Source organism: Cebus imitator, unplaced genomic scaffold (genome assembly GCF_001604975.1).
Source record: "Cebus imitator isolate Cc_AM_T3 unplaced genomic scaffold, Cebus_imitator-1.0 Scaffold125, whole genome shotgun sequence".
Taxonomy (NCBI): domain Eukaryota; kingdom Metazoa; phylum Chordata; class Mammalia; order Primates; family Cebidae; genus Cebus; species Cebus imitator.
The window spans coordinates 538,200-549,895 of record NW_016107440.1 but is presented as its reverse complement, the minus strand read 5'-3'; the positions used below and the strand labels follow the sequence as shown (position 1 = coordinate 549,895).

The 11,696-nt window shown below is 51.3% G+C and overlaps 2 protein-coding genes across 3 annotated transcripts in view; one reads left to right on the top strand and one right to left on the bottom strand.

Annotated features, from left to right (window-relative positions):
* Positions 1 to 5,072, bottom strand: part of DPYSL2 (dihydropyrimidinase like 2) — a 138,584-nt gene extending 133,512 nt beyond the window's left edge. The window contains exon 1 of the mRNA XM_017540387.2: positions 4,380 to 5,072. Coding sequence (XP_017395876.1) covers positions 4,380 to 4,733 — 354 coding nt within the window. The 5' untranslated portion in view covers positions 4,734 to 5,072. The remainder of the gene's footprint in view (positions 1 to 4,379) is intronic.
* PNMA2 (PNMA family member 2) lies at positions 4,987 to 11,629 on the top strand. Of its 2 annotated transcripts, none has more exons than XM_017540395.1 (3): positions 4,987 to 5,243; positions 9,308 to 9,435; positions 9,740 to 11,629. In XM_017540395.1, exon 3 carries the CDS (start codon positions 10,216 to 10,218, stop codon positions 11,308 to 11,310), a length of 1,095 nt encoding a protein of 364 aa, XP_017395884.1. In that variant the 5' UTR covers positions 4,987 to 5,243; positions 9,308 to 9,435; positions 9,740 to 10,215; the 3' UTR covers positions 11,311 to 11,629. The 2 variants fall into 2 exon arrangements, with proteins under 2 accessions (XP_017395884.1, XP_017395885.1); XM_017540396.2 differs by lacking the exon at positions 4,987 to 5,243 and adding an exon at positions 6,071 to 6,166.
* The last annotated feature ends 67 nt before the right edge of the window (positions 11,630 to 11,696 follow it).

Below are 11,696 nucleotides of genomic sequence, written 5' to 3'. Positions count from 1 at the left end.
GAAATATGATTCAGCCATAAAAAAAGAAGGAATTTTATCACATGTTGTAACATAGATTAACCTTAAGGGCATTATGCTAAGTGAAATATGCCAGTCACAAAGAACATACACGGTGTCATTCCACTTATGTGAGGAATCTAGAGTAGTCAAGCTGGCAGAGACAGAAAAGAGAATGGTGGTTGCCAGGGGCTGGGAAGAGGTGGAATGAGAAGTTGGTGTTTATAATGGGTACACAGCTTCAGCTTGGGGGGATGAAAACATTCTGGAGATCAGTTGCACAACAATGTGAATATACTTAACACCACTGAACTGTACACTTAAAAATGGTTAAAGTGGCAAATTTTATGTTACGTAAAAATTATTTTTTAACAACTAATTACATGATTAATTCAATAACCAGTTGGGAAATCAAGAGCAAACAACAAATGATGGATTTTCATCATTTCCTTCCCCTCTCCAAGTCCCCCCACCCCACTTTCCTCCCTTTAAACCCAGGTGGGTCTTAGAGTTTTTTGAATCCTGAACACACAAATGCTTGTATCTCCTGTTTTGAATCAATATGACCTGTAAAGTGTCAAGGTTTTGCCTTTATTCCAGGCTTCCAGCCAAATCTCCACCACACACCCCACTAACTTCACATTCATTTTGTTTAAGAGACCAGTCTATTATCAAACACGTATCTCTGGGGACAACTCAGGCATCAGTCATTCGCCTAAGAAGCAGATGGCTTTAATCCTTGGAATTTCTCTTTAACTTAGATAAATGCAAGTTAAGAATTCTGAATGGGAGAAGGGAGGGCAAAGAGTGATTTTAGAACCTGTTGTCCTTTGGAAGAAAAAAGATCTAAAAGGGGCTTCCTACGGGGATGGAGTGGGAATGATGTCGAACAGTTAGAGGGGGGCTCCCAGGGCCAGAGAGACTCAACACAGGGGCCCAGATGGAAGGGAGCCCCAGAAAGCACTTCACAGACTCAGTGATATTGCCAAACTCAGCAGCACTCTGCCATCCACTCAGTGGCACCTGCCCTGGAGAAGAGGAGAATCACTCCCTGTCACTCCAGCCTGCATAGGTTGTTTGCTGCTGGGAGAAGGACCTAGTGGCCCCTTGGAAAGTATCCTTATGGTCCAGGATCCCTGGAGGAGCCACTGGTTCTGGCTACACTGTGTCTGGGGTAGAATGGAGGAAGTTCCTAGGAGGAAGGAAAGAGGCTGAGGAACCCCTGGGCACTGACAAGGGAGGATTGGGCCAAGAGAGATGCTTTTCTTCTCTCTCTTCCAAGCAGCTCAGAGTCTTTCACAGTGGTAATCAATGTAACCTCACTGCAGCCCAAAGAGGACTTATAGGGAAAAGAGTGTAACAAGATAGACGCTTTCCTCATTCACAGTCACTGTACTTGCTCTTTTACTCCGCCAAAATCTGACATGCCAAGTCAAGCCACACCCATTGCTTTCTGGTGCTGTCTGGCTCACACTCTAAACATAATTTCATTTAGTTCCTGCAAGTCCTCATGTCCAACATCTCTCATCTTCCATGACCCATGTGGCAGGTGGGTTAAGGAAGCCTGTTCTCTCCCTTCCCAAAGCCTTGCAGGGGAACAGCAGGCCTCTTCGTGCAACAGATGAGCAAAGTCAGGTCTGACTATACATTAACAACACATAAATACAGCTGCAAGAGAGGAGGGATAGCATGAGTCAGGATCCCAGGATCCACCCACTCTCCATCTCCCCCACCTCTCTTTGTGCCAGGGCTTCCAATTAGAATACACAGAGATGCTAGCACTCACCTGGCTCATTCAGTGAAAACTAAGTAATAATGAATCAACTCAGTAAAATTTGTGGGCCAGTTGTGCTTTTTGGAAATCATTATTGTTATATGATAGAAACACATGTACACACACAGTCTTTGCCCTTTTGTATAGACATGAAATGAAACATTGCAAGAAATTGAAACATTGCAAGTGCTGATCCAGGTAAATGATCTTAGTCATGAATGACAACATCTCGTTGAATAGGCCTTATGTGATAAGACGACATTAAACATGAAAATTCAGGGGAAGGGGCTGCAGAAAGGCCGAGCTAGAATCGCCCTCTATTACAAATAACTGGGCAACTGAAGCCAATGTGGATTGCAGTCTAAAGCTGCCTTGAGGTTTGTTTGAGTATTTTTCTCTTCAAATCTCCCCCTCTCTGTGCCTTAGATTTACAATTTAGAATTTCAAACATCTAAGCTTCCAAATGGCCAAGAAAAAAAGAAGTGTTATTCAACACAGTGGAACTATGGCTTTCAAACCTGAGTTTTAATTCACTTCTATCATGATAGGGGTGGCCACTTTCAAACCCTATCCCCTGATCTGCCTTTTTTTTTTTTTTTTTTTTTTAGATGCTGAAGTGCAATGGTGCAATCTTGGATCACTGCAACCTGTCTCCCAGGTTCAAGCGATTCTCCTGCCTCAGCCTCCCGAGTAGCTGGGATTGTAGGCATGCACCACCACGCCCGGTTAACTTTGTATTTTTAGTAGAAACGGGGTTTCTCCATGTTGGTCAGGCTGGTCTTGAACTCTGGACCTTAGGTGATCCACCTGCCTCAGCCTCCCAAAGTGCAGGGATTACAGGCATGAGCCACCGCGCCCAGCCAATCTGCCATTTTTTACATGATCTCTTCTTTATTCTCCAATTGTTTCTCTGCTTCCCTCTAGGAGATCAGAATCACCAGCATAACTTGCCATGCATGAGGCTACTCGCTGAACCATGATGCTATATGATTTTGGCCTTCATCCAATGTTTTCACATAGGGAAGTGTTTCACACACACTCACTCAGCTTTTAGTATAAGTTACATTATTAGAAACTGTTACTTCAATTGTTTCATCACTTGGAACAAAGCAAGTTTTTTGGATTTGAGACCCTCCCTTATATGAATATATTAGAGGGTAGGGCTGGGGGTGGATATAAATTATTAGTTGTGTCACCTTTTACAGATGACTTATTTTTCCTAGACTTGATCCTACAAACGTCAAAAGCTGCAAAATTCTATGTCACATCAGCAGACGGTCACATCATGCTCCAGGCATCATCACCGACTCTGAATTTTTCTCAAATCTGTCACCGTAAGTACACAAATGTAAATGCTTGTGTAATCCCTTGGTGAATATGTATAGACCACTCCCAAGTACTCTGGAAGCCCTCTGAGAAGAAGAAACCTCTTGCACTTTGTATAACTAACCTTCCCCCTGCCCTACAAGGCAAGGCACACAATAGGTATTCAATAAATAATCACTCATTCATTGACTTCTCATCTTCACCAGTGAGCATGGGAGGGAAACAGAAAAGGTGTTAAAACATTTTGCACTGTGAATTATCAGTTAAGAAACTAAGGCTGTGGAAAAGGATTACACTAGTGTAAGGATCACTCAGATAAAGAAAGAACTGTGGTGTGAGACGATTGGTGTGAGACGATCACTGCGCTAAAAATGCTCACTGTTCGTATCTGTCAGAGGGTGAAAAACACTTTGTAAAATCAAGGTTGACCAAATTGGCCTTTGTTTTCCTCATTAACACAAGAAGAGGGGTCTAGTCTTCTTCGATAATCTATTACGAATGCGAGGGGTTTCCCCCCTTTCCTTGTCTTTTTGACCCTTTGAACATAACCCACTCAGTTCCCCGGTTCCTAAAGCACCTCCCACATAGCGGCTTGCGGAGCGCTCTGGGAAGCCCTGGCTGAGACACTTATTGGAACTTTGTTCCCCATATAGGCAATTTAGGAGCGTCTCGGTTTCCTCGGGCGACTCCAGGGCCTCCCTGCCTCTTCTCAGGCCGCCAGCAGCAGTCAAGAGCGGTGCGGTGCTCAGAGGCGGTCCGGGGGGCGCTGACCATGGTCCTGGCCTCGGAGCTCGGGACGCGAGCGCAGGAGGTGCCGGCTGAGGCTGCAGGGAGCCGCCGTCGGAACCCTGGCGCCTACCGACCACCCGGGAGCCGCGGGCCTTCACGCAAAGCCTCCACCCCACGCCTCAAAAAAGGGCGGGGCACCCAGCCGCAGCTGCAATCGGAAGCCGCCCGGGAGGGTTTCAGAAGAATGGAACCGCGGCCAACCCTTCCCAGGCGACCACCCTCCGCCCCAGCCCGGGATCAGCCCATCCCCTCTGCCCACGCCCCACCTCCCAAGCTCCAGGAGACGCGGGCAGCCTTTGTGGGCGCACGGCCGCCCACCGCCCAGCCCCAGCCTCGCCGCACCCTGCGCGGAGAGGGGCGGGGGGGTGCGCGTGCAGATGCGGGAGGCGAGGTCCAGGGCGGGGCATGAAGGCGGGCGCGCCGGGCTCAGGGGCGAGGGAGGGGCGATCCCCGCGCCCCGTCCTCCGTCTCCACCCCCCACCCCCACACCGACCTGGTCGTAGATGTTCTGCAGGGCTTCCTTGCCTGAGGCCCTCCGGATCTCCACCTTCCGGCCCGATTCAACAGATGGCTCCCCGCCGGCGCGCCGGCCCTGCCGCGAGTACGGCGGCTGCGGGTCCGGGCCCAAGTGGGCGACGTCCCGCTGCTGAGCTACCACCTGCCCCGAGCCCCGGCCCACCGACAGCGAGGCGAAGTCGACGGTCTTGCTCTCCGAGGACCCTTCTACCGGGCAGAACATGCCACAGAATTTCTGCCGGGGCTTGGGGCTGCCGGAGCCCAGGTTTTTAAAAAAGGCAGGGACCTCTTCGTCCTCTGCCGCCTTCCCGGATTGCTTTTTCTCGGCCATGGCTCGGGGGCTCGGAGAGGGTCCTCGCCGTCCGTCCGTCCGTCTGCCAGTCCCTAAGTCTCCCTCTCCGTGTGCACAAGCCTCCTAGCTGCTGCCGCGGCTGCCGCTCGCCGCCCACCGCAAGGTGCACAGAAAGGAAGGAAGGCTGGCGAGCCGGCGACCCACCCTCCCGGTCCCTCCCCCTGACCCCGCTTCTCCCCTCCCTGCCCACGCCCCCCGCGGCCACCGCGCGAGCTCGGGCGAGTGGCAAAGTTGGATCCGGGAGGGCGGCCGCTGCGGCTGCGGGAGCGGAGAGGCTGCCAGTTCCCGGCAGCGCTGGGAGGAGGGAGGCGCGGGCGGGGCGCGGCGCCGGGGAGGGGTGCGGCGCGCAGGGGAGGGCAGGAGGGGAGGGAAGAAAAGAGAGAGAGGAGGGCGGCACCGCCCCTAGCCCAGAGCTCCGGAAGTGAAGCGGCCAGACCACCGGATAATGGATGTGGAGCCGAGGGCTCGCTGACCGCTCTCCGCGCCTGTGTAAGTATCGGGCAGGGCACGCGGGGTGAGGACCCGAGGGCGCAGCCCCCGGCCCCTGTGCCCCTCTCCCCCACCTGCCCGGCCCAGGCACCTCTACCTGTAGCGAGGCGGAGTTCGGCCAGGGTCGGTGGCTCACTCTGGCTAGGGCTCCCGCCCCGTTACCCTGGGCGTGAGCTGGTGGATGGGAAAAGGGGACCAGCCGGGCGCCAGGCTACTCCAGGTGTGGGAAGGGGGGTGGCGCTGAAGATGAACAAGGGGTGGCACAGGACGGGGGCAGCCGAGACACTGGACCCCCAAGCTTCAGTTTGCCCACTCGCCTTGGCAGGCTGCAGGGAGCAGAAAGACTAAAACCATAAGGTTCCCGCTTCGTGCATCCACTTTGGTGTGGTTGAGGTGGCGGGTGGCGGGTGATGGGTGAGGGGGACAAAACATGGCGGAAGAAATGCAGAGTGGCGCAGCAGATGGGAGACGGGTATAGAGAGAGACGCAGGTCTGCGGTCTATAAGGGTGTAGAAAAGATTGCGGTGCGGAATTCCAGCCCAGTGCCACGTCTTAGAGAGGGGGTGCAGACCCTCTCTATTGCCCAAGGGCGCCTTGGGCCGTTTCTGCGCCACTGCGGCAAAAAGGACGCAGGAACGTGTCGCGATTTGGTTTCTTCTGCTTCCCCCACAAAAAATAATAATAATAAAAAGTGGGTGGGGGGCGAAACAAATTGAAACCCCCTCCCCAAATCTCCACCTGTTCCCGGCGTCCCAGTGCCCCGCCTGGTTCCCCCGCCCTTGTTGCGCACTGCGCCACAGCCGCGGCGTTTCCCAGGTTACCAGATGCCACGTGTTTGGGAGTAAGCGCGGGTGTGCATCTGGTGCGGAGTAGGAGGTAAGTTGTGAGTACCGTGAATTGTGCGGGGGCCAAGCGGAGGAAAGGTACGTAGGAACTTGGTGTGCGTGTGCAGGTAGGGGAGCTACTGCCACCGGCGTGGTAAGTAACCGGGGGTTGGGGGGGAAATTGGATTTGCTGCGTAACACGGTCAGTGCGGGTCCTTCATTGCTTATTTCCATCTCCACGTCCTTTCTGCGTATCAGTCCTTGCCTCTGCCGGATGCCAGCCCCTCCTCTCTTTCCACAGTGGCAAGATCCTGCGGAAATGGTGCCCCTCCTTTGGCGGCCCGGGAGGGAGGTCTGGGCATGCTCAGTAACCAGGGTGGGTTTGGGCTGAGAGGCCGTTTCCCGCAAGGCCACCGCGCAGGGCCTTGTGACCAGAAATTCTGTCCCATTGTCACCCCAGGAGTAAATGCGGTTACCAACCACCCCCACTGTCCAATTGTGAGGGATAGTTTGGTGAATAGAGTTACATCTAGTGGACCACCAGTTGCAGTTTGAAGATCAGCCCACCGTGACGGTAAAGTCGTCTCCGGAAGAGAACTAGGAATATAGGCGTAGAGGGGCTGAGAGAACCCGAGGGGCCAGATGTGCTTTGCATTTGAATAAAGCATTTGAAAAAAAAAAAGCGATTCCAACTGAATTACATCATTTCCCACTCACAGCCCCCTGTAAGATTCATGCTTATCAGCGCTGCTTTCCAGGTTGGGAAACAGATTTAGAGAGCTTGGTCCAAGGTTGGGTATTTACTTAAATGATTCAACAGTTCCACTGGGGGTCTTCCACTTCAAAGTCTGGCTTCTTTTCCAGTTTGTCCTGTGACCCCCTTTATGTGAGAAAATACAAAGTTCTTCTATTTCTACCATATCCAGATATTTCCATCTGTGGCCCTGTTGTATGTGAAGGGTATTTCTTGCCGTGTTTTTATTAGAAAGTCACACTACAGGTCACATTAGGAGGAAGAGGCATCGGAAGACAGCCTAACTTCATGAAGCGTGGCAGTCATTCTGTAGACCAGAGAGATGCTTCTCTCTGGGCAGTGTCTTTTTACATTCTGTGTTTCCTCTAAATATCCCAGTGGGGAGAAAGGTTGCCCCCAGTTGTGTTTTTGTTTTTGTTTTCAGACAGAGTCTCACACTGTGACCCAGGCTGGAATGCAGTGGTGCAAAACGCAGCTCACTGTAGCCTTGACCTGCTGGGCTCAAGCAATCATCCCTCCTCAGCCTCCCAAGTACTTGGGACTACACAGCAGTGTCACATGCGCAGCTAATTTTTTTATTTTTACTATTTGTAGAGACAGGGTCCTGCTATGTTGTCCAGGCTGGTCTCAAACTCCTGGGCTCAAGTGATCCTCCCACCTTGGTCTCCCAAAGTGCTGTGTTCACAGATGTGAGCCACTGCACCTGGCCCTCCCCCCACCAGCTCCCATATTTTAGAAAGGAAAAGTCAGGCATAGAGAAGTCAGAAGTCTCAGGTCCCTAGGGCTCCTGGACACAGGGGTGAAGTAGCATTTTGCCCTCCTGGCTCTCTGGCACCCCTAGTGTCTTCAGCACCTCCCTAAAGACTCTAGAGATGTGCGCACAGCAGAAGCAGCTGCTGATAGAGGTACAGGACAGCCTTGTGGCATATGGCCCCCATTCGAATTGATGAAGATGTTTAGGCAAAGAGGGAGATGGCTGCAGCCCCCAACACACACTATGCAGTGGTAACTGGAAGGTATTAGGAACTCTAACTTTTTTCTTTTTTGAGACAGAATCTCACTCTGTCACTCAGGTTAGCGGTACAATCTCAGCTCATTGCAACTTCCGCCTTCCAGGTTCAAGCAATTCTCCTGCCCCCCAAGTGGCTGGGATTACAGGCATGCGCCACCACACCGGGCTAATTTTTGTATTTTTAGTAGAGATGGGTTTTTGCCATGTTGGCCAGGCTGGTCTTGAATTTCTGACCTCAGGTGATCCACCCGCCTTGGCCTCCCAAAGTGCTGGGATTACAGGTGTGAGTCCCCATGCCCAGCCACCTCTAACTTGTTTACATTCTCTAATCTCCACAGGCTATCCAGAACAAACTCCTTTTTAGGTGAGCTTCCTCCTTGTTTCTCAAATGATGGGTTAAAGTTCAAATGCTAGGAGAGGCTGGGCATTGTGTTCCATGCGTGTAGTTCAGTACTGTGGGTGGCTGTAGCAGGAGGATCGCTTGAGCCCAGGAGTTCGAGACCAGGCTGAACAACATAGGGAGACTCTGTCTCCACAAAAAATTAAAATACTAGCCAAGAATGGTGGCATGTGCCTTTGGTCCTAGATACTTAGGAGGCTGAGGTTGGAGGATTGCTTGAGCCCAGGAGAGGTTAAGGCTACAGTGAGCCATGCATTCCAGCCTAGGCAGCAGAGTGAGACCCTGTCTCAAAAAACAAAAACAGAAAGAAATGCTAGGAGAAAGTGTTGTGCTAGTAACTTACTGTCTTAGTGTATTTTGTGTTACCGTAAAGGAATACCTGAGGCTGGGTAATTTATAAAGAAAAGAGGTTTATTTGGCTCACAGTTCTGCAGGCTGTACAAGAAGTATGGTGCTGGCATATGCATCTGGTGACCCCTCAGGAAGCTTCCAATCATAGCAGAAGGCAAAAGTGGAGCAGATGTGGCAAGAAAGGGAGCAAGAGTGAAGGGCAGGAGGTGCCAGTCTCTTTTTTACAATCCGATCTGGAGGAAACTAATACAGCAAGAACCCACTCATTACCCCAAGGATGGCACCAAGCCATTCATAAGGGGTCCACTCCCATGACCCAAACACATCGCACCAGGCCCCACCTCCAACACTGGGGATCACATTTCAGCATGAGATTTGGAGGGGGCAAACATTCAAACTATTTTACTTACCATTCATAGCAAAAGCAAAACCCAAATGTGTGTTTGCAAAGCCTTCCAGACACAACAAAAGAGAATTAATTCATAATTCCAAATTTAACTTAGTCTGACATGAGATTTTTTTTCCTGAATTGTTATACCTAGATTAAACTATTTTTAAATGTTTGAGTGATTCCTAATCAGTTTTGCTACACAAAGAAGTAAAGCAACTTAATATTGAGTAGCATTGTGAAGGATTGTCATATTTTTGAATAAGTGCATTAACGGTCTTCCTATTGAATATTAATGAAGCATAAATACTATTCTTATTATTTATGTGTAACAGGGCAGCTTGGCTTGGCTGAAGCTAAGACAGACACATCGTTGTGTGGAGGTGGGTGACGTCTTCCTGTGCTAGAAGGTGAATAAATAAGCTCCTCAACTCTTGCAGAACACTCGGGAACACATAAACAGGTATTTAGCCACGTCTCCTGATTTCATCTTTCACATGGCAAAGACCTTGAATCCTGTCCTTAATGGGGTTCAGACATTAATTAATAGGTCTGATAAGGTTATAGTGGGGACACCAAATTTCACTGGAGTCCTCGAGAGGAAAAGAGTCACAGTAAGCAAAGAAGGGGTGTGACAGCGTGGGGGCAGATGCAAGCACACTGTGAAACAGAACCCTCATCTTCCCCCAGTTCCATTCCAACCTAGAGCACGGATGCTTCCTGGGAAAGAGAGTGCTGTGCGGTAAAACTGAACCTTGTTTCACTAGGGGTCCAAGGCGCCCTACTGGGAGACTTCTCTCCAAGAGTTCTGGGTGCCATAGTGGAAGGCATTTTCCCACCCACTGGAGAGAGGCGAAACATCAGAGATCAGGAGGCTGTGGAAAAAGCAGCTGTCCCAGGTGCCTCAACTGTCAGAGAAGCGTCGGTGCCACGTGGCTGCCAGCATCTTTGAGAAGATCATCTGCAACCCGACTTCAGAGCTGCAGGCAGAGGTGTGGTTAGAACTGACTTAGAACTCAGGTCTAAAGACCACAAGAAGTCCTGAGTTCTTGCCACTGGGTCGGGCAGGGTTATTTGTCCAGAAAACTTTGTGACTATCTTGGAGTGACCTAACCTGGGACCCATTCACTGGTGGGTTCTAAGGTTAGAAGCTCATCCAGGATACTTTCAATACTAAGTCAGTGCATAGCAACCACTAACAGGTTGGTACCCGTAGAGTCGGAGTGGGTCAGTTCTTGGGAAGATGGCACTGGCACTCTTAGAGGACTGGTGCAGGCTGATGAGTGTGGATGAGCAGAAGTCACTAATGGTTACGGGGATACCAGCGGAGTATGAGGAGGCTGAGATTCAGGAGGTCCTTCAGGAGACTTTAAAGTCTCTGGGCAGGTATAGATTGCTTGGCAAGATATTCCGGAAGCAGGAGAATAGCAATGCTGTCTTACTAGAGCTTCTGGAAGATACTGATGTCTCAGCCATCCCCAGTGAGGTCCAGGGAAAGGGGGGTGTCTGGAAGGTGATCTTTAAGACCCCCAGTCAGGACACTGAGTTCCTGGAAAGGCTGAACCTCTTTCTAGAACAAGAGGGGCAGACCATCTCGGGTATGTTTCGAGCCCTGGGGCATAGGGGCGTGTCTCCAGCCGCCGTGCCCTGCATCTCACCAGAATTACTGGCCCATCTGTTGGGACAGGCAATGGCACACGCGCCTCAGCCCCTGCTACCCATGAGATACCGGAAACTGCGAGTGTTCTCGGGAAGTGCCAAGCCAACCCCGGAGGAAGAGCCTGTTGAGGTCTGGTTGGAACAGGCCACGGAGATAGTCAAAGAGTGGCCGTTAACAGAGGCAGAAAAGAAGAGGTGGCTGGCGGAGAGCCTGCGGGGCCCTGCCCTGGACCTCATGCACGTGGTTCAGGCAGACAACCCGTCCATCAGTGTGGAAGAGTGTTTGGAGGCCTTTAAGCAGGTGTTTGGGAGCCTGGAGAGCCGCAGGACCTCCCAGGTGAGGTACCTGAAGACCTGTCAGGAGGAGGGAGAGAAGGTGTCGGCCTATGTGTTACGGTTAGAAACCCTGCTCTGGAGAGCCGTGGAGAAACGCGCCATCCCGCGGCGCATCGCGGACCAGGTCCGCCTGGAGCAGGTCCTGGCCGGGGCCACTCTTAACCATACGCTGTGGTGCCGGCTCCGGGAGATGAAGGATCAGGGCCCGATCCCCAGCTTCCTTGAGCTAATGAAGGTAATACGGGAAGAGGAGGAGGAAGAGGCCTCCCTTCAGAATGAGAATATCGAAAAGGCAGAGGTAGGAGATGGCGATGGCCGCTGGGATCATGAGGGGGAGGACTGAAAACCACCTGAGGGCAGGACCCACGGCCAGTGGGCCTAGGGACATGCGCCTTGCTAGGCTAAGACCTTGAGAGAATTTTTTTCTTTAATGTATGGGACTGAAATCAAGGCATGAAACCCAATTATTGACCTTCCTTCCTTCCTTCCTTTTTTCCTTCCTTCCTTTTTTCTTTCCTTCCTTTTTTTCTTTCTTCCCTTCCTTCTCTCCTTTCTTCCTTTGTATTTTTCTTTTTCCTTTCTTCTTTCTTTCTTGGGTCTCACTCTCATCACCCAGGCTGGAGTGCAGACGCACAACAACCTCGGCTCCCTGCAGCCTTGACTTCCCAGGCTCAGGCTCAGGTGTTCCTCACACCTTAGCCTCTCAAGTACCTGGGACTACAGGCATGC